At 34.0% G+C, this 26,302-nt stretch overlaps 1 protein-coding gene across 12 annotated transcripts in view; it reads right to left on the bottom strand.

Annotated features, from left to right (window-relative positions):
- Window positions 1–26,302, bottom strand: part of LOC109094865 (tensin-1-like) — a 228,682-nt gene that overhangs the window by 87,385 nt on the left and 114,995 nt on the right. The window contains exon 1 of one of the 12 annotated variants that reach the window (XM_042731815.1): window positions 20,523–20,928. The exons of the other annotated variants lie outside the window; for them this stretch is intronic. Within the exon in view, the coding sequence (XP_042587749.1) occupies window positions 20,523–20,543 (21 nt within the window). The 5' untranslated portion in view covers window positions 20,544–20,928. Of the gene's footprint in view, window positions 1–20,522; window positions 20,929–26,302 lie in introns of those variants that run through there. 12 annotated transcript variants of the gene reach the window in all.

Genomic DNA, 26,302 nt, shown 5'->3' on the forward strand with positions numbered 1-26,302 from the left:
TAATAATAATAATAATAATAATAAATTAAAATAAATATTTAACAAAAATACAAGCCTCACATTTGTATGCACAATTTTGTAACAATGACACTTTCTTCTTTAAAACAACTATTGGACGATCCAAAAATAATTTTCTGTGGCAAATAATATTTTAAAATAATTTATCTAATCATGATTTAACAATACAAATGACTAAAATTTAAACTGAAAATAAAATAAAAGCGGAAAATAAAATCAAAGCTAATTTAAAATATCAGTCAGTCACAACAGATTGAAACCAATATCGTTGCTCAGTGATTCAGTGCAAAAACAGGCAATCTACAGCACTAACCTCATTTTTAGCATTTCATAAACAGGATTGAAAAGTCACTGATGTTTAAAAGTGATTTGCTTTGTCAGAACTCACAATCTGCTGAAGTCCTTTATAATAGGATTGCTGCTCAGACCACTGCCACAACTAATATCCCGCCTCCCTTCAACAAATGAGCTCTGGGCTTCACAAACAGGATGGTGGACCATAATTTCTGGCACTGCTTTTACTGGAGCATTAAGAAAAGCTGTTTCCAGGCAAAATTGCATCTGAGGAACTGGAGCTGTGCACAAACAGGAAGCCTCCTTCCACAGCTGTGTCTAAAAGCAATGGCAGCTGTGTAGTCTTTCGATGACTAAACAGACAGCATTATTGTGTGAAAGCACCTCCTAAGGAAGGAGACAGACTTTAGACAGACCTCTGGCATCATGACATCATGTCTGATGATTAAATAATAATAAAAAAAAAAAATAACTAAATAACTAAACAAACATAAGTCTGACATTTAAAGACTCATTTTTCAGTAGAAATTAAATCATATGTTTAAAAAAATAAAATAAAATTACATTTATAAAACAATTTACTCTTTCCACAAACTGCTGAACCACACATAGGACTTCAGGACATCATAAGCTGCAAATGATATGATTTGGATTCAGACATTCCTAGGTGTACTATTTGCTTAATTTACTGCAACAAGGTATTTCTATAAAAATAAAATACTAAAATAAAATAAAAAGATACATTAAAATAATAAAATAAATGTATAAACTTCATTTAAAATAAAAAATAAAATATAATAAAATAAAATAAAATAAAGCAATAATAAAACAAAAACAAATTTAAATAAAATAAATTTAAAATAAAATAAAGTTGAAAAATAAAAATAAAAAAATAAAATGAAGCAAAATTAATAAAAATCAAATTAAAAAACAAAGTAAAAATGAAATTAAAAAGAAAAAGAAAAAGAAAAAGAAATAAAAATAAAAATAAACTAATAATATTTAAAATAAAAATAAAGTAAAAAATAAAATATAAATATAATAACAAATAAAATAAAATAAAATGTGCTTTTTGTAAAAAAAAAAAAAAAATCGAGGAGGAGATGTCATGGCTGATATTACCAGTTCATTCATCATACTAGATATGGAAGGTCAAGTTAAACACATTGCATTGTGGGATACAGTATTGCATGTGTGCTGTGGGCCAAAAGAGGCCTTGTGTCACAGTGATTTTACCACTAAGCCAGTGACTTGGAACCCACAAACATAATGCTGGTTTATTTCTCACTGGTTGTGGTAAGTAAATAAAGTCAAGGCAACTTGGGTCAGATTTCAGTTGTGTCATTCCAAGGACAACAATTTTTGAATACCCAGAGTTCAAGCGTGTCTTTGCAAAATTTGATTCAGATGAAAGTGAGGAATTTGACATGGTCTGGAAGCCATCGGCTCTTACCATTTGTTTTGACAGCTGAACATATACGTGTGTTCTTTTCAACCTTCTGGCATTTGTGTTAAATTTGCTCAGTCCATTTAATTGCTCGTCTTAATGCTGACAGAGCACATCGGGTTTCACAATGTCAGTTTCTCGTTTATTAATGACCTTGACTTGTCATTGATAAAGTGATCCTTAAAAAGGTACTGAGCCTTAACTAACAGAGTTTATAGCTTAACAGGTGTGCTGCACCTGAAAAATCACAACATGTCTTGTATTGCTGGTGTTTGTGAAAAACACTTGAAAAACAAATGGTGCTAAATAGCACTAAAAGTGGTTCTTTGGCTCATAATCATAGGTGAACCACTTTAAGTGCTACAGTACATAGCACCTTAACTACTCCAAAGAACCACTGAAGAACCATTACAGGCACTTAAATTGGTTCCCTTATGATTATGAGCCAAAAAAAAAGTTTCTATGGGTAAGAATGATCAGTTTCATTCTTTCACTATGTGAACAGGATGTTTTCTTCTAAGGGGCATGAGACTTTAAGCATGACTAGTGCTGCTGTTTGATTTGACTTCCTGCTAAAATATGTTATTCCAGCTGTGGATGTGGAGCCGTAAAGCACATGAACACTGAAAATCTCTTGTTTTTTCTCACTACAGGTCTCAGCATATCTAAACAAACTCTGAACACAAATGATTAAGCACTTTAAGCAGGAAGACTGATAAGAGAGAAACAACAAATGTAAGCAAGATGACAAGATCCCAATTTTGGATAACAGACAAACATAGATACACTTTTGTTTTAGAACAGGCAATAAACCGTAATGTTAAAATAGCAGAAAACATACAACAGTCTGAAGAGATCTGTTTTGTTTTTTGTTTTTTGATTAAACCTGCAAACAGATACTTTTTTGAGGTTTTAAAACAAGATTATATATATATATATATATATATATATATATATATATATTCATATATATATTCATATATAATTTAATTTCATATTTCTCATGTATTTTTATAATATTTCTTGTAATACATCATTCAATATTATTTCACAAACATTGAGATAAGCTAAAGAATGAATAATGACATTAATAAAATTGGTTAGTTCTTGTGTTATGTATTTAATCTGTGTCACATGAAATATGTCCCGTCTTGTTCTTTCAACATCAACTCTGTCTTCCACCAGGGCAGGTCTTGAAATGTGCAAACAGTCCGTTCCACCGTACACATCCTTATCTCTAACAAGACCCAGTATGACCACTGTACCAGTCCATAACACTTCAGTGACAGAGAAATCTCTCCCTCTTCTCAGTCCATCCCAGAGCTCTGCTCTAAGTCTTTCTCCAGACTCCTAACACAGGCCTGGTCTTTCTCCAGACCAGATTCCATCACCTGGCCTAACTCTGCCTGCAGGCACCTGCTGATGACAGCCTGTCCACCTGCTATCCATAACTAACAAACACCTTATGTCTGCCCTGAGATCTGGCCCGACCCAGCATGCCTTCATGCCTCTGAAGATGCCTGGAATGTTTGAAACTGAGCCTGACGACTTCTCTTTCGGAGGTCATTCCGGAAGAGCAACAGCAGTAGGCCTGAACAGTATATTTACCACACTTTATATCTGCAGTGATTTTGTTACACTTTACTCAAAAAATAATGATATAAAAATGTAAATAAAATGATAAAAATATATATATATATTTTTTATAATTACACATTTTTGGAACATTGCAAAGATTAAATTTCCCTTTTAACTTTTTCCACTTGGGAATTTTAATCATTGTTTTGAGATATATATGTATATAATAAATTACTTACAGTTTCTATCCTGATTAATCTTAATGAAATAAAATGGAATATATACTGTATATACATTCCATTTTTAAAAATATAATACATATTCAGAATCTAAATTTCTGAAAAGACTGTTTAGTCAAATGGATGATTCATATGACTGATGCAGAGATATATAACATCCAAAGAATGAAAAATATTAAGATTTTAAATATATAAGACTTCAGCTTCATCGTCCAATCTTAAACAAAAGTACAGCTATGGAAGCACTCACCCTAATCTAATTACTCAGGTGAGACGAGGACATTCAGAACATCTAGAAATCCTGATGGAGCTCGTCTCAATGCAAGAAAGCAAGAAAACAGCTGGCTTGAAGGTCAAAGGGTGGCTTAATAGCATTTAGTGACAATCAGCACCATATAGACAACAAACAATCACACTCTTTAGCAGAACGTCATCACGTCATATAATAAAACTGATGAACACGCGACCCCTTGATTCTCTTGTGTCAAAACAAGCACCCTGACAGCTGGATTCATTATGTGGGCAACAGAAGGGATTCAGTGCTGGTATTTACATCACGGTTGAGTCTTGTAAATCATAATGACACATCATGAGGCGGTCTACTCAGAGCATAACCTCTGGTTAATGGTTCATGCCCGGCCTCTTAAACCGCAGCAGGGGTGCAGGTGAACACACAAAAGGTGATAACCGCAGGTCTACTGGTGGCCAACCGCAATACTGAAAATAGCCCTGACAATCATCCAAAAAGGTGAGTAAGCCTTTAAAAACCAAAAACAAACATACTGTAGACATGACAGCACAATATTCACCTGCAAAGAAAAGAATACCATCTGCAGCTGGATGAATGTCCCGAAAACCTGACAAGAACATGTCCAGATCACATTTACCCTAAAAGCAAAAACCTAGGGCATTATATAATGAAGTATATTAAAACAATAAGGTTATTTTGCACTGTGACGTTATTTTCAGAATGATTAGGCACATTTTCAGTGCAAATAGTACTGAATTGTCACAAAAAAAAGTAAAGTAAAAATAAAATATTTTGCATTTTATGTGAATATGTATTTTGAATATATATATATATTTAATCTTTAAAAGTCTCATCTTATGTTGATCTAAAGGCTTCTGCTTACATGCTTAAAATGAGATTTGTAGACAAATTGAATTAATTCTTTACAAACTATTTTCTTAGAGTCATAATGTATAGTGAGGGAAAATCAACAAAATCATATTCTTTCTCTTTTTTTCTGCATTTATTCTCAGCTCTAGTTTGTTTCCTAACCTAGCTTTCTAATAAACCTGCCATTGTATACTGTGTATTTTTGGCTCTCTGTTGGCTTATGATTCTCATTTGTAAGTTGCTTTAGATAAAAGTGTAAGTTCTGATGTTTTGATGAGTATACTAAAATCTAAATCATTTCCATGGTCATTTTCAGCTGTGTTTTTTTGTTTTTTTTGTCTTGTCCTAATGCCATCTGAGACCATTTCTTGCTTGTCTTCAGGAAGACTAATCAGCTGTGCCGGATCAGGGGGCTTTTGGGCCGGAGAGGGGGAAAGCACAAAAAAAATAAAAAAAACTGTCCAAACTTTTTGGCTGGCATGTCTGTAACACAGCCTCAGTCAGTGTGCTCTTTGTGAGGAACAGAAAGAGAAACAAAACGGTTTGAGGGAAAGAGACAGAAAGGGGAGTGAATGTGTGTTGAAAACACTGGAGTGTACAGATGAATATTATATAATGAGCGGTAATTGTGTTGTTGCATTCCTCACATGCTTGTGTTAACTAGATTAAACCGAGACCTGTTGCCTTCAGACAGCAGCCCTCATCACATGTGCTGGAGCTCCACCAATCACAACCTATTTTAAAGAAATAGTTCACCCAATTTTTCACATTTTTACATAATTTACTTAGCCTTATGCTTGTCCAAACCCTGTGATTTCTCTATGAAATTCAAAGGGAGATTTTAGGCAGTGACCGTAGCTGTCAAGCTCCAAAAAGAACATTATAATTCTAGTCTGCTTTGCCATACAATACGTCTGTGTGAGGAACAGAGCAAAATTGAATTTGTTCATAATGCATAATTCTTATTTTGGCTGAACTATTGATTTAAATGTAATTTGAAATGAAGTTTAGGAAATTAAGTTGTAGTTGGTGGTGGATGGAAACCTCACTTGAGCACGCTTAACTCAAAAACACTTGGGCCAACGCACTGCTCTTTCATGTGTATCCAAGATGATGGAATATTTACATTTGGCACCAAAAAAGCACAGAAAGAGAGAAATACTTGCAAGGAGGCTGGATGATGGATTTGTTTCTTACAAACACACAGCATTTCACTTCACGAGACATTAACTGATGGACTGGAGTGGTGTGGATTACTTGTGGATTATTGTGATGTTTTTATCAGATGTATGGACTCTCATTCTGACGGCACCCATTCACTGCAGAGGATCCATTGGTGAGCGAGTGATGTAATGCTGCCTTTCTCCAAAACTGTTCTGATCATCTCATCTACATCTCAGATGTCCTGAGGGCAAGTTTTCAGCAAATTTTCATTTTTGGGTGAACTATTCCTTTAATGCATTTCAAGACCAAATTAACTTCCATAACTTTGGTGATGATTACTGTATAACGTTTTTTTTTTTTTAATCATCGTCATCATCATATAATTCCAAAAGTATTTTTTAAACTTAAGTTTAACTAAAAAAAAAAATATTCACTATGGAATATCCATTAGTTTTCATGAATTTTGACTTTTAAGGCTTTTCCAGGCCTTTAAATCACAATATAACTTTGTTACTATTTCAAGGTTTTCATAATCTTGGACACAATTCACAGGGTTCAATGTGAAAAATGTAAGTTGAGAACTTGTTCAACAATTGGACTGGAAGTTGTTTCAGGGGTTAAGAACAATTGTTGACTTTTTTTTCTTTTTTCATAACCATTTAATGAGGAACTGTGCATAAAAAGTCCAGGAATGTGTAAAAAATAATCAGCTGCATATTACCTTTAAAATGTACACACATACACCATTCACTGAAATTTTCAGAGGAGTAACAGCACAGCCCTCATTAGTGGCTAATATAGTCCGTTTACAATTCAACAGCTTTGCCATGGCATGGATGAATGAAAATATTGCCCAGTCATTTCCTTAAAAAAAAAAAAATAAATAAAAATAATCAAGACCTACTGAGCCAAAGCAAAAGCTTAGTCTCCAATCACGAGAGACTTATGAGTAACTAAGGGCAATTACTGAAACCCAATCCTGCTCTAAAACAGCGAGAACCAGTTACAATACTATCAGAAAAAACTGTGCAACATAATTCCCATTCGCTACATAAAACATGATCTCAGTATGATCTAGAGCATGAATTGGGGTTGTTGACCTTCCAGGGAATGAGCTGGTTGTTTGTTATCAGTGAAACACTGCAGGTTGAAACAGGCTAGAGACAGCTGCGTTTAACTCACAAGATACAATGAGTTATTGGCCAGAGAAACTCTGCTTTACAAGCAGGTGGGGAGGAATCCCGATGTATTCCACCTTAGTAGACAACGGCTATCCAGATGAGTTATCCTCACCTCTCGTGCCTCATCAGAAACACAGAGATAGATGTATTTCTCTCTTACACGCACAGATACCGATGCACTTTAACTGATTCAACAACTGAAATTACGGTTTTATCAAGCAAGCTCATTTTTACACCATTTTACAGCAGATTATTTTCTTAAATCCACATTAGGTTAAAAGGAAAAGCAGGCAACATAAAACTATAATTATTCCCATAACTGGACACATTACATTAGAAAAAAAAGTTGGACTGCACTTGATTTTATCCATAAAGACTGACTGCATAAGAAATGGCCATCAAACACCAAAACAGAGCCATTAGAGGCGATGGATTGAAAAATAAGGAATTTCTGACATCAAGTGAACAGGAAAGAAATTTTAGAGGCAAAGCACGTTGTGACATTTTGATGAAAGAATATGAAGACAAACATTTTTCCTTTGGAATAATGCACACTGATGAGTCTTACAGATTAAAGTCAGGAATGTGTATTAAGAGAAAAGTAAATGGGGTTATTTCTAAGATAATGTTGACTTTAAGGCACATTTAACCCATTAGGGCCCATATTATGCAATAAAATCAATTCATATAATTAATAAATAATATAATGTAACTTTCAACTACTCAAAACTTTCTGCCTATTCATTGACTCTATTAATTTGCAAAGACTAGGCCTAATTGTTTTAAATACTAACATTACCAAATAAAATTAAAAATAAAAATTTAATTACTTGAAGGTGCATTTGCAGTTTCAGTTTTGGAAGCCTGTTTCCGCCACTGAATAAAAAAAAAAACAAAAAAAAAACAAAAAAAAAACAAGGTAATTGTGACTTTTTATCTCACAATTCTGACATTTTTTTCTCAGAATTGCATGATATAAACGCACAATTGCGAGTTATAAAGTCAAAATTGTGAGATATAAACTCACAATTGCGAGTAATAAAGTCAGAATTGCAAGATATAAATTACAATTCTGACATTCTTTTTTCTCACAATTGCGAGTTCATATTTCGCAATTCTAACTTTATTTCTCAGAATTGCAAGTTATAAAGTCAGAATTGCTCGTTGAAATCACACAATTCTGAGAAAAAAAAGTCTGAATTGTGAGATAAAAAGTCACAATTACCTTGTTTTATTTTTTATTTAGTGGTAGAAATGGGCTTCCATACATTTGACCCTTGAAGGGTTCATATTTGGCAATAAAATAAATTTTAATATATAATGAAAATATACTGTCACTTACGAAAACTTTCTCCCCAAACTATCAAATCTATGACTTTGTAAAGACTCATTATTTAAAAACTAACTTAAATAAATAAATAAATAACATGTTGACTTTAAGGCACATTTAACCCTTGAAAGGCTTAAAAGGTCCTAAAGTCATGAAAAAATAAATTATGGCTGTTTTTTTGGCAAACGCCTGGGTTTAATGCTGCATGATGTTGCATATCAGCAGAACGGTGGGGCCGGACTCTGGGTTTCCTGCCTTTATTTCACTGCCCGGCCCATAAATCAAATGCAAAAGCAAACAAGCACAGAGCAGCTCTGTGCCAGCAACCCCTGCTTTCTATAAACATTCCTCAGGGAGACCGAGCCCTGATAAGACCTCCACATACTCCTGAAGATCACAAACCCCACCTCCATTTCCCATCAGCACCATGTACTACCATCTAAATATTCCACATCTTGTTCAGTGGCTCACTGGTTCTCCACTGCTGGAATGTCCTCATGAACAAACACAATATCTAAACCTCACACAAGAGTAGAGGCTCTACCCCTTGCCCACGATTCAGTTTCCATCATTCCATTTCAAATGATGTATTTGCTGTGTCCCAATTCGCCCATTTGTACTACGCCCTAAAAACATGTACTCTTTTGTGAAGAAAAAGTACAAACCTCTGAGTGTGTAGCGGAATAGTAAGCAAGATACCACTCTGTTGCTAATTAAAGTGCATCCCATGACATTTTGTCACAGTTAACACACATTTCCACATCCTTCAATTTCCTACCCTATCGTGTTAAATCAAATCACTGTAATAAAGCAGAGCGCTTGTTCATGAACAGATCAAAAACTAGACTTGAAGAGGTGTTGTTTACTGCAGCTGTTTAAATGCAGCAATTGCATGGTTCTTTACAGTAAATGTTGATGCAAACTCCAATAAAAGGCCTTTGCACAAAGTTAAAAACGGGTCTTGAAAAATGAATGCATGCAGGATGGAGCACAACTGAATCTCCTCTAAAAGTCACTGACTCAAATCTAATGCATATGTACAAAGATGATTAAAATATATCATCATCCTAAATAAAAACAACTTGAGTGTGTGTTTTAAGGCCAGTCGGGCCGCTGTAACATCAAAATCCATGGTGGCAGTATACAAGGAAGAGAAACACAACACGTGATTTATCACTCCTGACGGGACCAGCAGACTGGAGGACTGGCATGTTAGAGTAATTACTGGGGACAATACTGCATACAAGCCACAAAAACTGAACCTCAAAGCTGAAAAACCTCAAACAGGAACAGAAGCGGCCACCCCTTGTCTCCAACAGCGACGGTGGGTTTCAAAACCAGTATTTGTGAGAAACAGAGCTACATGATTGCACTGAAATTGTAAAATGCGACAATCGTTAAGTCTCCATCCAGACATATTTCTGGCAGAACTTGCCACGCTGGTACTCGCATGCACCACAGACCCTCATCCGTAGGGGCTTTGGTCAAATTTATTTGGCTCGGTCATTAAATCCAGTGGTGAACTTCTGCCGACTTCTGTGAATTTCCAATCAGATGAACACCACAATCTAGAATCAGATGAACAGTCACAGCAGAACAAACAAGACAACATTTCTGCAGAATTTGCAGACTTTTATCATACTTTCAATACCGATTTTGGTGGAAAATCTGTGTAAATCTCTGTTAAACATAGCCAGAGTACTACACTCTTATTGGCAGCTGGTGGCATTATTACATTAACCAAACAATTTTATAAATGAAGATCTTTACAAACTTATAAATTGCAGGATTCCAAATCTGCATTCCTAACTGCTGATTAGTGGCTGCCATGCTTGCACTCTCTCCCAAGATCCCTTCCAAAAACCCTATCGGATTATCAAGGACAAAAATGTCCTGTTAATATGCGCAATTATGGTTTGTCTGAGCGATTCTGTTTAATATCAAACGGTCTGGAATTTTAATAAGTAAATCAATGATAGCCACTGAACATTAGTTCCTCATAAGTGCTTTGAGTTTTTAAATCACTGCAACCTCTCTTAGCCTGAACAGAAGCTCTAGTGTGTGAAAGTGTCCCAAAGACAGGACGTTTTAACTAATTCTGGCCCAAATGACTTCCTGTGGGCCTCTTAGCAGGTCTACAGAGTGCCAACTCTCCTAAAGCTGCTTAGAAAAGAGAGCTCCACCCATCTGAGAGCCCCTCCACCGCTGTCCTTTCTCTCTGAATGCCTGCCTAATGAAATGCACAAGCAAAAGTAACGCTGGCATAATCCACCTCAAACCAAGCGGCCAATTCATTAGGGAAGCACAAATCAAGCCAAAGATGCCATTACTGTACATCTTTTATGGCCAACATTAGTAATATAGGGTAGAGGCCAAATAATTTTCAGAAACTGCTTACATTTTATTACATTTATGACCTCTACTTTTGTGGAAGTGATGAAACTGCACAGGCATTTTTAATAGACTTACACATATTGGCCAGGCTTATTAATTTTGCCATCAGCAGCATTTGCCATAAATTAAGTATTTAATTTCAGCAATTACACACACACACACACATATATATACTGTATATATATATATAATTTGTATTATTTTATTATTTTGATTTTATATAATACTGCATATTAAATACATATTATAATACTTATAAAATAATATACATTATTATTTTTAAAATGGTTCATGTAAAACTAGATATTATAATCTGTTAATATGTTGATACACATTGCATTTTTATTGCATAATACATTATTACATATTAATTAATATTTAAAAAATTCTAAAATATTTTGAATTCGGCAATATATTTTTATTCATATTCTGTACAATGACTAAACAAACACATATACACAAAAATGCTGAAAATATTTTTTTAGAATATTATTTTAAGCTGTATTAATAATACTTAAGTCACTAAAACACACATATGATAATCTCAAAATAAGCATATATCTAATGAATTGCACTGACCAATATAGCAAATTATGACTAATTTTATTTGGCCAATGGCATTGAATTGGCACATCAACTAATGCCTTTTCTACTACTTAAAACATTGCAAATAAAACACCATTAATCTTAATTGACACACTATTTGTATTCAAAGTGAAGATTTCAATCTTCCTAAAACATGTTTGTCATCTGCAGTCGGTTGCAACAAACTCCTTAGGTTAAGAAAACCCTTAGAGATTATTCATTTATGATGGGATTTCTTATCTTAAGGGTTCGTTGCAACCGGGCCCTGTGCTTTCTGACTCGTGTGATCCCAATCTTCCTGACGGGTGCTCCATCAGCCCCGCCGTGCTGAACGTGCTGCCCGCCAACCTGCAGTGATAAACAATCCAAGCAAGCGGCGGCGCTTTGTTTCCGCAGAGTGAACGCATTCATCCGTTTAAACTGCAGCAGGCTGTGAAGATGCTGCAGGGGTCTTAAATCAACCCCCTCCCGACCATCCCAGAGCCTCAGCTTCTACGCAGGAATGCCGTGGCGCGTGTTTCTGCCTCCGTCAGCATCTCCTCCCAACACTTCACAGCCTCCAACCATTTGGCCTGAAAACCTCTTAAAGATCGCTGCTAATTTGCTGTGACATCGTGAAAAGCGGGGCCCCAATCAAAACAGCTCCATGTTGGTTACATTTTAGCTATCTTGCCAGATTTCATGTTTGTTGGCACACTAATTTAACAATCCTGGAGAATGCAGACATCTTGAATGCATTTGCTCTGGTGCCATTCGAAAACAGTGGCTCTTTTAAAACGGTAGTCAACAAGGATTACGGGGAAGTCTATCTGTCTGAAGATCATAAAGCTGAATGGAAACGTAACTAGGTTTAAGTGATGGTAGGATAACATAGACATGATCAGGCCCAGACTGCATTTTGTAGCAAAAACGGTAGAATTATGCTAAATGGAGCTGAAATATAATCAAATTAGTCAAAATATATAATAAACAAACAAGGGGCAGAGAGTATATAGAACTTGTGAACAACTGAGTGGGTGGGGTGTTTGTTTGTTTGGGCGTAAAATTTATATTTATAAATTAGAAAATATTTATACATACAATTCAAAAGTTTAGGGTAAGTCAGGGTAAGGGTTTTTAGGGGAAAAAAAATATTTAGCAAGGACGTATTAAACTGAACAAAGGCAAAAGTAGAAACATTTACATTGTTACGAAAATATTCTATTTCAAATAAACAATGTTGTTTTGAATTTTCAAAAGTTCAAAAGAACTTTATTTTGTTTCCACAAAAATATTTAGCAGAACATTCATAATAATTAATTTTTAATTGATAATAATACAATGTTACTTGAGCACCAAATCAACATATAAATATAATGGAAAAGATAAATAAAAATGTATATAAACTGTAATAATGTTTCACAATATTTCACTGTTTTTATTGTTTTTTTGATCAAATATATTCAGCCTTGGTGAGAATTCGACACTTCTTTCAAAAACTTTTTTGGGTTGCATTATCTACATCAGTGGTTGATCTGAAGTGCAGGATGGCCAAAATAAATAAAATGTAATGATGCAGTGATTGAGCAAATACATAAAACTTCTGAAATGTATTTATTTACATACCACATTTCTGAGAAAATCTCTCTGCTAAATTCTGCAAGTGCAGATTCCGTGTGAGTCTCGTCATAACTCAAACATCTGCAGTAAGCAGCATGCTATTTGGAAATAAATATTAGTTCTCCCTTGATAAGACATCTGAGAAGTACAAGAAGGACGTGCTTCAATATGGAAAGAAGAAAAGGAGAGCTTCTTGCTTCAATATAGAAAGAAGAAAAGAAGAGCTGCTTCAAAAAAAAAAAAAAAAAAAAAAAAAAAAAAAAAAAAAAAAATTCCTATCAACCCTGGAGAATAAAGAAAGTTGTTTTGTCATGGTATGAATTTGTGGTAAAGATCTTCAGGTTTGATGCATCCAGAGCTAAAACATGGCACAAGAATGTAAACAAGCTTAACGACACTCGAAAAATATTCTTAAATTTACAAGCCAGTTACGAGTCCTATCATTTACCTCCAAAGCTGTAATTTCTGTTTATGCATGTTGCGAATGCTTCTTAACAAGCCCACATGCACAAACCAAACTGCTCTTTTGCATAATCCGCTGGTATATTTGAACATCCACGTTGGATGCTGCTTTTTGAAGAGGAAAAGTGAGTCAATCTCGAGATTGGACGGCTGGCCAAACTCTCTAATGGCAGACATGCAGATTTATTTATCTGGCGGAATCCAAGCCGACACTAAATACATCTTCCAGCCATGAGATCAAATGATCCTTGAACTTCCATAACAGCCCATTTTTTAATGCACATTTATCACACAGAATTCCACACCAGACAGTGTTAGAGTGCTGTGGATCTGGATTCATCTGCCTCTCTATGTGTAAGTGGGAAATGTTGGAACTGCAGTAACAGAGGAGCTTGAGGAGCCTCTAAATCACAGCCGAAGCCAACAGGAGGAATGCCGAAGAAAACTGCTCCGAGCTCAACCAAGCCGCTACAATCTCTCTTTCGATGATTACCTGGAGACCAAACGTAGACCATAAAGCAAAAGAAAGCTTTTTCTCTGCATGTCTTGTTAATATTTAAAACCATTAGTGAAAATCAGCCAACAAGTTACCAATAACTATGCCCGGACAGCTCATTTTGCAATTTTTACCAGCGTGGCAAGTAGAATTCTGTGGAATGGTAAAAGAGTTAAATATGATAAAAAAAATTGTGTTAATTAGAGTGAGGAATTTGTCCGAATGCCGAATCACTGAAGCATTTGTTTAATTAACTTTTTTTTTTTCTATTTTTCTTTTATAAAAAGTCTCTTTTGCTTACCAGGCCTGTATTAATTTTATTAAAAATACAATAAAAACAGAAATATTCTGAGATATATATATATATATATATATATATATATATATATATATATATATATATATATATATATATATATATATATATATATATATAATATTAGGGTGTGGACGGTTAGTATATAACCGTGAGACCGACGGTTATAGTTGAACACCGTCATTAGAACTCCATAACCGCCAAAACCGTGTCATTAAAAATATTTTTTACAAACATTTTTTTATCAAAAATTATTTTCATTTTTTAGATAGGATCATAAGATGCGCAATATATCGGGAGACATGGTTTTTACCACTTAATGAAATTTTGTAAATCGTCAGACATGATATTTTACCACTTCATTAAATTTTGCTTTGTAGAAAACCTTTATTAAAAACAAATTTCGTTTTGTACACATTTTATCTTAATTTAATAAATGTTTCATCAACCAATTGCATGTATTTTAATAAAATAAAAAGCAAATATAGCAGACAATGATAACCGTGACATGGAAGCGCCAGCGCGCCGCGTTCACTTGCACTGCACTGTGAACTAGAGCGCATCTCATCGTAAATGAAACTCAGCGTAGGCCTATGCCTCATACATTAGCATTAAATATCTTTGCTGCATCCTTTCTAGAACAGACAAGGGCTTTTTTTTGCGGCTCGCATCAGCAAAGCATTGCATCGTCCATAGACCGCAAAACAATCAGCGGATGGCGGGCGGGTGCGGCTTTGAAATTTGCTCAAAAAACGTTGGCACGGATGATGAGTTTTGTAATGTGGTTGCGGATGAAATAATACCCCATCTGCGTATCTCTATCGATAACAACATTTAACACTACACAAATATTAATTAATTTTTTTTAATTTAGGCGATAAATTTCCCATAGTGACATAGGACTGAGGTGCCGGATCCAATAAAAAATGTTCCGGATCCAACGTCGGAGGTGACGGAACATGTTCCGCCTCAAATTAAAACTTCGTGAAGAAAGGGGAAAACCGATGGATCTCGTTGCGAAAAAAAATGTTACATCGCCTATATGGGCACATTTCGGGTTTAAACCAGATGGCAACGGAAAACCAGAAAATCTTGATGAGCCTGTGTGCAGAATATGTGGAAAAACGGTATTTGTTACAAGTAGCCTACTTTTTTAAAAGGTTTTGTTTACTGTGTGTGATTTATTTAAAACAAAGCACGTTCATTGCAAAGTTTTTTTTTGTTTTTTTGTTAAGGATTTGTTCACTGTGTGTGATTCATTTAATGGAAAGCACATTCACTGCTAGTTGTCTTGCTGTTAATTTTAAATAAACGTAGAGCAAGTAGCTAATCAGTGTCTGCTCGTTTATTCAAACTAATATATATAATATATATATATGTGTGTGTGTGTGTGTGTGTGTGTGTGTGTGTGTGTGTGTGTGTGTGTGTGTATATATATTCTGTATATATATATATATATATATATATATATATATATATTACAATTTGTGTATTTTTTTTAAATATATTTTGTTTCATTTAAATATGTAATTTAGATGTGATCAAAGCTGAATTTTCAGCATCATTACTCCAGTCTTCAGTGTCACACGATCCTTCATAAATAACCCTAATATGCTGATTTGCTGCTCAATAAATATTTCTTATGATCATCAATCTTGAAAACAGCTGTGCTGCTTAATATTTTTGTTAAAACCATGATACATTTTTTCAGGATAATTTGAAAAAAAATATTTGAAATTGAAATCTTAACATTATATGGCACATGACTCTTTTAGACAATTTAAAGCATCTTTGCTGAGTAAAATTATTAATTTCTTTAAAAAAAAAAAAAACTTTTGAATGGTAGTGTAATTTCCAAACTGTACTAGAGTTCTGTAAATCTCTACTGTAAAGCGCCAGTATTGGCAAGCATAATAAACTTACTTATTGAAAACTTACATAAGGAAATTGATTGATAGAGACGCAATGGGATGTGTATAGCTTTGTGAATCTGCAGAGCTTTCTGTAGAGATCTGCATATTCATACTCCGTGTGGGCCTGCCAATAACTCACTGGAAGAAACTTTCTCTTAGTAGAAAAAGCCTTCAGCATCAAACGGTTGGCAGCGATCACGGATCAGACAGCTTAGCAGGGAAACGAACAAAATGGTCTGTTAATTAGCCCTGTCTGATTGACCGCAAATCTCCTTCTTTCATATCTGAGTCACTGCAGGTTCTTAAGCTCCATCAGCTGATAGTTTTACTGCCGCTTCGACATGCAATGAAACCTGCGAGAAGCTCACATACAAGATCAAATACAGTGGAATCTGCGGCACATGCAAAAATGAACAGATAATGGAGAAAAATGTGCACAACTCAAACGGAGACTAGGGAATAAAACACATTTGTTATGAGGGATGCAGTCGTGCGAAAATGAAACCATTCATTTCCCCCTCTCACTATCTCTAGATAATGATAAACACACTGGATGTGTTCACAACAGCATTATTTCCTTTTCCCCTCAATTTGAGCCAAATTAGTCCAAATTGCATCTGCAAACATGCCAAAAACACAAAGTGTGCATTCTTTCCCATGGCTGAGGTAGAATGGACGAGAGGGGAACAAACAAAGCTATAAATGTTGCATGGGTGTGCACAGACGGTACGATAACGCTTTACAGCACCAGATCGTCATCTGAGTTTTGCCAAATGAGAATTTGCAATAACTGCCCTGGTACTTGAAAAGCCACAAGATTTATCTGGCCTCTGATGCCATAAACACATTAGTTGAGTTTGCAGCATCATAAATAACCAGCACTAAAGAGTCTGGCATTTGACATTTAAGGTCACTGCCTGTCCTGACCTCAGGGTCATCAGGTTATGTCTGGTCAATGGAGAAATCCTGTGAGAGGGTTTGAACAAGGGTGAATGTCATTAAAATATGTCCAGGTCACATGTAAAAATGTAAAAGAACATTCATTTTATGTATATATATATATATATATTATATACATAAAATGAATGTATATAATTCCATTTTATTCTTTCATATATATATATATATATATATATATATATATATATATATATATATATATATATATATATATATATATATGAAAGAATAAAATGAATTATATACATTCATTTTATGTATATAATTCATTTTATTCTTTCATATATATATATATATAATATATATATATATATATATATATATATATATCTATATATATATATATATATATATATATATATACAGTACAGACCAAAAGTTTGGAAACATTACTATTTTTAATGTTTTTGAAAGAAGTTTCTTCTGCTCATCAAGCCTGCATTTATTTGATCAAAAAATACAGAAACAAAATGTAATATTGTGATATATTATTACAATTTAAAATAATTGTTTTTAAATTTATTATACTTTAAATTATCATTTATTTCTGTGATGCAAAGCTGAATTTTTAGGACCATTATCACATGATCCTTTAGAAATCATTCTAATATGATGATTCATTATCAAAGTTGGAAACAGTTCTGCTGCTTAATATTTTTTCAGAACATGTGATACTTTTTTAGTAAACTTTGATGAATAAAAAGTAAAAAAAAAAAAAAAAAAAAAAAAAAGAAGAAGAAGCTATGTTTTTAAAATATAAATATTTTGTAATAACAATATACACTACTGGTCAGTAATTTGGGGTCAGTAATTTTTTTTTTTATTTCTTTTTTTTAATTAAATCAATACTTTTATTCAGCAAGGATGTGTTAAATTGATAAAAAGTGATAGTAAAGAAAATATATTATTAGAATAAATATTATTAGAATTTTTTTTTTTTTTTTTGAATAAATGCAGTTCTTTTTAACCCATTTATTCATCAAATATATTAGACAGCAGAACTGTTTCCAACACTCATAATAAATCAGAATATTAGAATGATTTCTAAATGATCATGTGATAGACTGGATGTTACATGTGACACTGAAGGCTGGAGTAATGATGCTGAAAATTCAGCTTTGCATAACAGGAATAAATTATTTTTTTTAAAGTATATTCAAATAGAAAACTATTATTTTAAGTTGTAATAATATTTCACAATATTACTGTTTTTTCTGTATTTTTGATCAAATAAATGCAGGCTTGATGAGCAGAAGAAACTTCTTTCAAAAACATTAAAAATAGTAATGTTTCCAAACTTTTGGTCTGTACTGTATATATGAAAGAATAATGAAATAGTGAGCATTTACCACCCAAATTCTCATTAACATAATGTGTCCAGATGTTTTAAAATAAAATACAAAAAAAAAACATTTATCATACAAATTCTCTTTACCATAACGAGTCCAGAAGTTATAAAAAAAAAAAAGAAAAGAAAATATTAAATATTAAATAAAATATTAAAAAAGAACATTTACCACGCAAATTCTCATTAACATAATGTGTCCAGATGTTTTAAAATAAAATACAAAAAAAAAACATTTATCATACAAATTCTCTTTACCGTAACCAGACAACAATACAAAAAAAAAAAAAAAAAAACACAAAAAATTAAAAAAAATAATCTTAACATATAATAAAAAATAATAAAAATAATAAAAAAGAACATTTACACACAAATTCTCATTACCGTTTTTATGTTTTACTACTGTAACAATAATCCTTTACTGTATTAAAGAAAAAAAACTGTTTAAAGAAAATCAGCATAATTTAAAAGGCAGACCATCTGATGTATAAATTCATTATGAATTTAATAAAATGCCTTAAAAGCATTAGTAATGTCAAAACAAAATCTCATGAAAACAATGTAAAATGAAATGAAAAAATGAAATGAAATAATAGAAGTCTGCATGTTATTTAAGAGTATTTTTGAAATATGTCCAAGACAGGTTCTTCACAGGTTTGATGGGATGCATATACAGACGAGAACGCCACACGCCGTGGTGCTGGTCTGTGCCACAGGAGGACGGCTATTGTTCAGCATTTAACAGCAGCTTTGTCAACCTGTCAGCCGCATTTGTTACAGAAGAAAGGGAAGCTCTGAAAACATGCCACTCAGAGACCCGAATCAAAGCTGAGCGTCCTCGCTGTGAGACCACAGTGACACCTACACCAGACCGGAGACTCGCTCGAAACACTGACAGCGGAGTCTGACTCCAGTTCTCACTCTTCACCCTCAGCACATCCAAAATGCAATAAACACAAATAGACAAGTTGCTATCGTTTGGCAACCAGCATATAATTAGGCTCATTTAAGCCTAAATTCATATGAATCAAAATTCATCAATTGTAAAAGCAGCTCTAGAGAAGAGAATAGTGTCATTATTCAGCGCAAATTCAGTGTTGATTCGATTCAGTTCAATAACGATGTCAGTGTTGCAAATTTAGTGTCATTATCTGGCTCAATTCAGTTCACATTTTGAAGGCTAATGAACTTTTAAAGTTCATTATGGAAGCTGTAAATCTTCCTACTATTTAAATGTGATGTCTTTAGATACATTGAGCTGGGTCTCATGCCAACAAAACCAAACAAACAACATTACATAATTACTACAGCAATGGGAAACCTTTTCAGTAAATAATGACTTCAATTATTTTTGAAATATGTCCAAGAGGTTTCGTGGGATGCATATACAGACAAGTCTTAGTATAGTCTATATATATTCATATAGACTATTTTATGCTAATTCTACAGTATTTTCTGTCGTTTTGAGGAGTTTAAAGGTATGAACTCTTCTTCAAAACATCATTACACAAAGTCAAAGATTTGATGATGAATAAACGACTAGTTTCATTTTTTAGGTGAACTATTCCTTTAAAATCACTGTGAAAGCACCAAAATGTTACAAGTCAACTCACCTTTATTTCTATAGCGCTTTATACAAAACAGATTCAGAATCAATTATGGAAACTCAACCCAGGAGTTCAGATTCTGCTGTAAAGCATAATCCTATAAAGACAATAGTGTCAATATTTAGCTCAAGTCAGTTCAGCGTTGGTTTAGTTTAGTTACCCCAGCAGTTTGATTTACTTTCAGCATCGAGTCTCATTCTAAAGCCAGCTAAATTTCTCCTCGACATCACCACAGCAGTCTTGTACTTTTCACAAGCCTACAAGAGCTACTTGACTGTTCTCTTCTCACACATTCTGCAGTCTGAGCTTGACTTAAACACGTCTGTGAACACTTACTCTCTGTCTTCACACAGAACAAGCAAACAAACCGTCTGAGGCGCACACACGCGCAGCTCCGAGAGCAAATGAGGTTAAAATTCCCCAGATATCTGAGGAGGTTCCCAGCGCCCGCGAGCCGTGTCACCATCTCCTTACCTGAAACACAGCAGTGGCCATCCTCAAAGGGTGTGAATGCGTGTGTGTGTGTTTCAGCCCCAGCGCCGCATTCTCCTCCGAGCTGAGAGTGTTGTGGGATCGTCCGGTCCGGCTCTTCGGCAGCGCAGCGCACCTCTCTCAATCACACACTATAATCCAGCCAGCAGGAGTGAGTGAGTGTGTAGATGTAGATGTGCGCAAACACGGCGGCTTTCTTGGCTTCCCGAGAAAGGCTGAAATGTTGACTCACATTCCCTGTTCGCTCTAGCCAAAAAAAGAGGATCATAAAAGATATTCACACTTTATATGGCTATGGACTAAGAGAGGAGGTCAGATCCTGACGCAGCACCTACAAACTCAACGAGTGCACGGCACGGAAATCTAGGAAGTCTAGCTGCAGGCTACTGCAATTCCCCTTTCCCTCTCACTTGTTTGCCCTCCCTTTTTTGCTCTCTCTCTCTCTCTCTCTCTCTCTCTCTCTCTCTCACTCCCTCCCTTTTGCTTACTGTGAGCATTTATGAAACAGACGGGAAAAAATCCTTAGAAAAATATACACAAGGTCTAAAATTAACACTCATCAAGCACCCATTTGCATGGGGAAAAAATGTCTTTTTAAGCAAAATTACACATCAGTTGGTCAGCAACATTAAGAGTGCATTTGTTAATAATCTCTAGACTTACTTTATTATAGAGAGAGAGAGAGAGAGAGAGAGAGAGAGAGAGAGAGAGAGAGAGAGAGAGAGAGAGAGAGAGAGAGAGAGACTTAAAAATTTAAGGCAACCAGCTTCAGGAGATTTTTGAGTTTTCTCAACTTGTTTTTGTAAGAGATTTTTGGAACTTTCTGAACTTTTGAAATTCAGAAATGAAAATTCACCCGAAAACAGCTGAAATCCCCAGCAGGTTCTGTGGGTTGGACTTGGTTTGACAGACAAAAGGCTTTCAGCCTCCTCATCAGCCCACCCCTCTGCTCTCTCCTTCTCTAGTTGTTATCAAGTTCTCAGTTTACAGGTTTAACATGAGTTGACAAGCTCAAAGGCAGGCTGAGTTACGCAGAAGAGCACCCAGCGTGAGCTGTGTAGCTGTAAAGCACTGATCTGAAGAACACCGCCGAGCCTAACGCTCTCCCAGACCGACTCTGATTTATAAAACAAACGACTTCAATCCTCTTTAAAACAGCCAGAGTGTTTGAGCTTCTGAAGGATACTCATTGGCTGATGGATTACAGACAAAACACAACAACACAAGATTTATACAACTGTTCCTGAAGGAAATACCAGTGCAGCAAAGTAGCAAGTCGTAGTTCCTTTATCATGGTTATCACACTCACTGCTGGATGTGCATGAGAATCCAAACATAGCACAGATCTACCTTTGCAGCATAAAGGCTATGTTAAATAAAAGCAAGACAGAAGAGTTCAAACATAATTCAGTGTGCAAATTGATATGTATGCAAGTATTAGATTGCTGGTTACGTTTTGAATGCTAAATGTTTAAATCAAACCAAAAGAGAGATTTATGAACTTAATTGATAAAATCTACAAAGCAAAGTATAAACACAGTATGCACAATTCAGTTGTTCAAGCTTAGATAATTAAAGAAATTTTAAAACTTGCACTTAAAATAAATCCTAACCAGAATGTCACTAACAGCATGGAATTTAACACTGGCTTCAGGGCTGTTTGAGACCAGACAGAACCCAAGCAATTACTGAGAAGATACTGACAGCTTTAGTATTGTAACCTTCTGCCCTCAGGATACAAATACTTATTTTCAACTTCTGATTCTATTTTAGTTTAACTACAACAACACATTAGGGCTGAGTACATTTAATAAAATAGTTTTATTAATTTATAAATAATATTTATTTAAACATTATTAATATTTCAAAAATACAAACAAATAAAAAATAAATAAAATATTTTCTGTAAGTCTGAATTTTTTTTTTGTTTTAAAAATAATTCTTAGATGGACTTAAAAATAGTGAAATATGCACCATTTTCCATATATTTCATATATTATTTTGCTATTTTCCTATACTATATATATATACGTATATATACGTATGTATGTACGTGTATATATAGACGTGTTTTTTTTCCTGAACACCATATTTAAAATAAATCAATTAAAATAAAATAAAAAAAAATTATAATTTATATAACATTATAGTGGAGGTTTAATATTATAGTGAGATAATTTAGTTTTATTAAAAATGTATAAAATAAAATCAATAATAAAACAAAACTAAACAAAACAAAATAACAAGTATGTGTATGTGTATGTGTATGTATGTGTGTGTGTTACATTATAATATGTCATATTTTATTATTATTATTATCATTATGTTATTAACCATTTTTCCATTTCCAGTCCTAATACATTGTGGAATTATGGAAACAACTTGCTGGTGCTCCAAGTTAATTCAGAAAAATACAGCTCTTTGTGCTCCTAAAAATACAGACAATCATTTGTTTGGGCGTGACGTTTTGCAATCGTGCCATCTAATCATCATTTCTGATGGTGGTTTCCATGAAGCTAACAATTGAAGGTCTTTTTTCGGAGCACACCATCCACGAGCTGTTTTGTTTGGTGATATCAAAATAATTATACAGAAGACGTCAGCTTCAAAGTGAGATGTCTGTTTGGAGCGTCCCTTACCAGATGTTGGTATGATGTGGGATGCAGAATCCAGCATTAATGACAAGCCTGACGAAAGAGGAGGAGAAGAGCAGAGGGAAAGCACAGCTATCCCATCAAGCTAAATATTGGCCTTGCCCCAAATGTGGCACTTGATGTGGACTTTGCTTGAGCAAGACTTTTCGTCAATGTATTATTCAAAAATACAATGTTAGGCACCTTTGTGGTAAACTACTACCAATCTATATAATTATTTTATATAGATATTTATATATTTAATTTAAATTATATTATTTAAAAAAAAGAAAAAGAAAAAGGTTTGCTTAAATTGAATACAAATACAAATTTAAACACAATCACTACCAATAACTACTAACTAATACAAAATTACTACTATTACTAGCTATAACAATAAAAAAAAAAAAATCAACATTCAATAATTCTTATTTTTAATACTTAATACTTAAGCACAATAAAAATGAAGTACTTTTGTACTTTTACTCAAATAAAATTGAAAAATATTTTATCACACTAAACAACAAAAACAAAAACACACAAAATTTCTTGCATGATACTCAATCATACAAGACTGCAATCAATTTTAATTTTCATGTACATGTGAATGAGATCACGGATACTTCAGCAAAGCATGCAAAATAGGAGAACTAGCTTGAACAATTATGCATGCATATTTGCTTAGAAACAACAGAAACACGAACAAAGAATGCAGACCTGTCTTAAAAATCCCCTATTAAATGCTGACATGTTATGAGTCTGACATATATCCTGTGTCCTGGATTTTATTATCTTTAATGATCCTCTCGGTGCTGCCTGTAATAAGCATCGTTATAAGTAACACTCAGGATGGTGTTTAATGTTTGCAGCTAGTGTAAGAAGAAAAAAATGCCAGGTCTAGCATGGCACCAGAGCCCAAGAGGTCCCAAAACAACAACCATTCCTCCAACTAGTGCACTACAGGAGAACATTCCCGTGATTCCGAGGAGGAACATCCTGCTGGAACACGCAGGGGCCAATCAGAGCCCTGCAGAGAGGCAGGTGCGTGAACAGGCAGCCCACCGCACCATTCATGCTCACATATGGAGCGCACATTCAACAAACTGTGAATTCCTCAAGCTCTCTTTAAGCTGCGGGTGGCAAGGATACAACATCACTACCAATCCTCACGTATGCTAAAGACATGAACTGATGATAATAACCTATTTAAATTGCAAGGATTATTTTGATTGACATCAAGCAATTCCCTGATTAATAAAATTAAAAATAAAAAATCCAAATACAAAATAAAAAAATTAAATAAAATTAAATAAAAAATACACGTAAAAAAAATAAAACATAAAAATAAAATAAAATATTTTTTTTAAATAAAATTAGCGGTAGTAACTTATAGAAATTGTCTTGAAAAATAACATTTGGCAGTGGATTTCCCAGCATGTGTTGCATAGGACTAGATAATGAGAATAGTTATTTTATGGGGGGTAGTAGTAGTAGTAGTAGTACTAACTACTACTACTACTACTACTACTACTACTACTACTACTACTACTACTACTACTACTACTACTACTACTACTACTACTACTACTACTACTACTACTACTGATGATGATGATGATGATGATTATTATTATTATTATCATCATCATTATTATTGACCTATTAGACCTATTACCACACATAAATAATTTACCACAAACTTAAATAAATGCATGTCACAGGTTACAAGTTCTAATTTATTGATTTAATTAAACAATTTGATTTGTATTACTTTTGCTCACATACAGTAATTTTAATAATTTAATAATAATTGTAATTTAAAGTAAAATGTGTGTGTGTGTGTGTGTGTGTGTGTGTGTGTGTGTGTGTGTGTGTGTGTGTGTGTGTGTGTGTGTGTGTGTTTATTATTATTGCAAAATAAGTTACATTTAGCTTGTGCTACACTGGCCGTTCATTTGGACTGAAATAGACCAGATGAACTGGTTCCAGGGCCACAACTCAGACATGCTGTAATAATTAATGACAACTTCAGTTTTTGAGCAATTAACTTAAAATTTGCATTTATTCTACAAATGAAGTTCTAAGTCAGTGTAGTTTGCTGGTTGATCAAAATTTAATTAGAAGTTGTTGTAAACTTAAAACAGTTTCATTATTTTTTTTTAGCCAAAACATTTGTTTTTGTAAAGTACAATGAAAGTCAAAAGACTTTAATGTTATGCTGACCCCATTTAGTTTATTTTGTGCTGCACAAATTTAAAGTTTGGAACCTATAAATAATGAGAGAAGGCTCATTTTTGGGTGAATTATCCCTTTAATGCATTGTTGGTGAACATGCATTGTGAAACTGGCTGTACAATGACTCCATACATGGAATGGAATTGTTTTTATGACTCTCAACAGAGTTTTTGTCCAAGAAGACCAATTCAATGAGGTCACACGATATCAAGTCTACTCACAGTCAGGCTCACTGCAGGAACCCAACACTGTTCAAATCAACAGAATGTACACACATACGTTCATCAAAAACACACAGACTCACACACTCTGGCAGAGTGATGACTACATCCACATATCGAGTTCCTACAGACACAGAAGAGCCAACGAATGCCAAGCAATGGAAATAATCAACAGTTACAGCAAGAGAGAATGTTCTAGGTCGGAGCGCAAAAAGAAACTTTAGTGCTGTGGCACTGCAAGAAAAAAAAAATCCTGATGCATGACTGCTGATTTTTAGGTTTAAGTAAAAAGTGCTCTGAGCCAGCAGGAATTCTCTGGGATTAGAATTTGGTCAGTCCAGCCTCAGACATCTAGTCTTCATCTGCACTGTGATGCATGTCACAAAAAATAAAATAAAAAATGCTAAAAGAAAAATGGTAAAAATGCTAAATGCTGCTATTTTAAACTTTCTGTAAAACAAACAGCAACAAAAATCTGCTTCCACAAGCATATGAGGCATCATATGTCAACTGTTTTTATCATTGATAATAATACGAAATGAACTCCAAATCATCATAAGTGACCTTGGACCACAAAAATAGCCATAAGGGTCATTTTTTTTAAAAATTAAGATTTATGCATCATCTGAAAGCTGAATAAATAAGGTTTACATTGATATATGGTTTGTTAGGA

Source organism: Cyprinus carpio, chromosome B9 (genome assembly GCF_018340385.1).
Source record: "Cyprinus carpio isolate SPL01 chromosome B9, ASM1834038v1, whole genome shotgun sequence".
Lineage (NCBI taxonomy): Eukaryota > Metazoa > Chordata > Actinopteri > Cypriniformes > Cyprinidae > Cyprinus > Cyprinus carpio.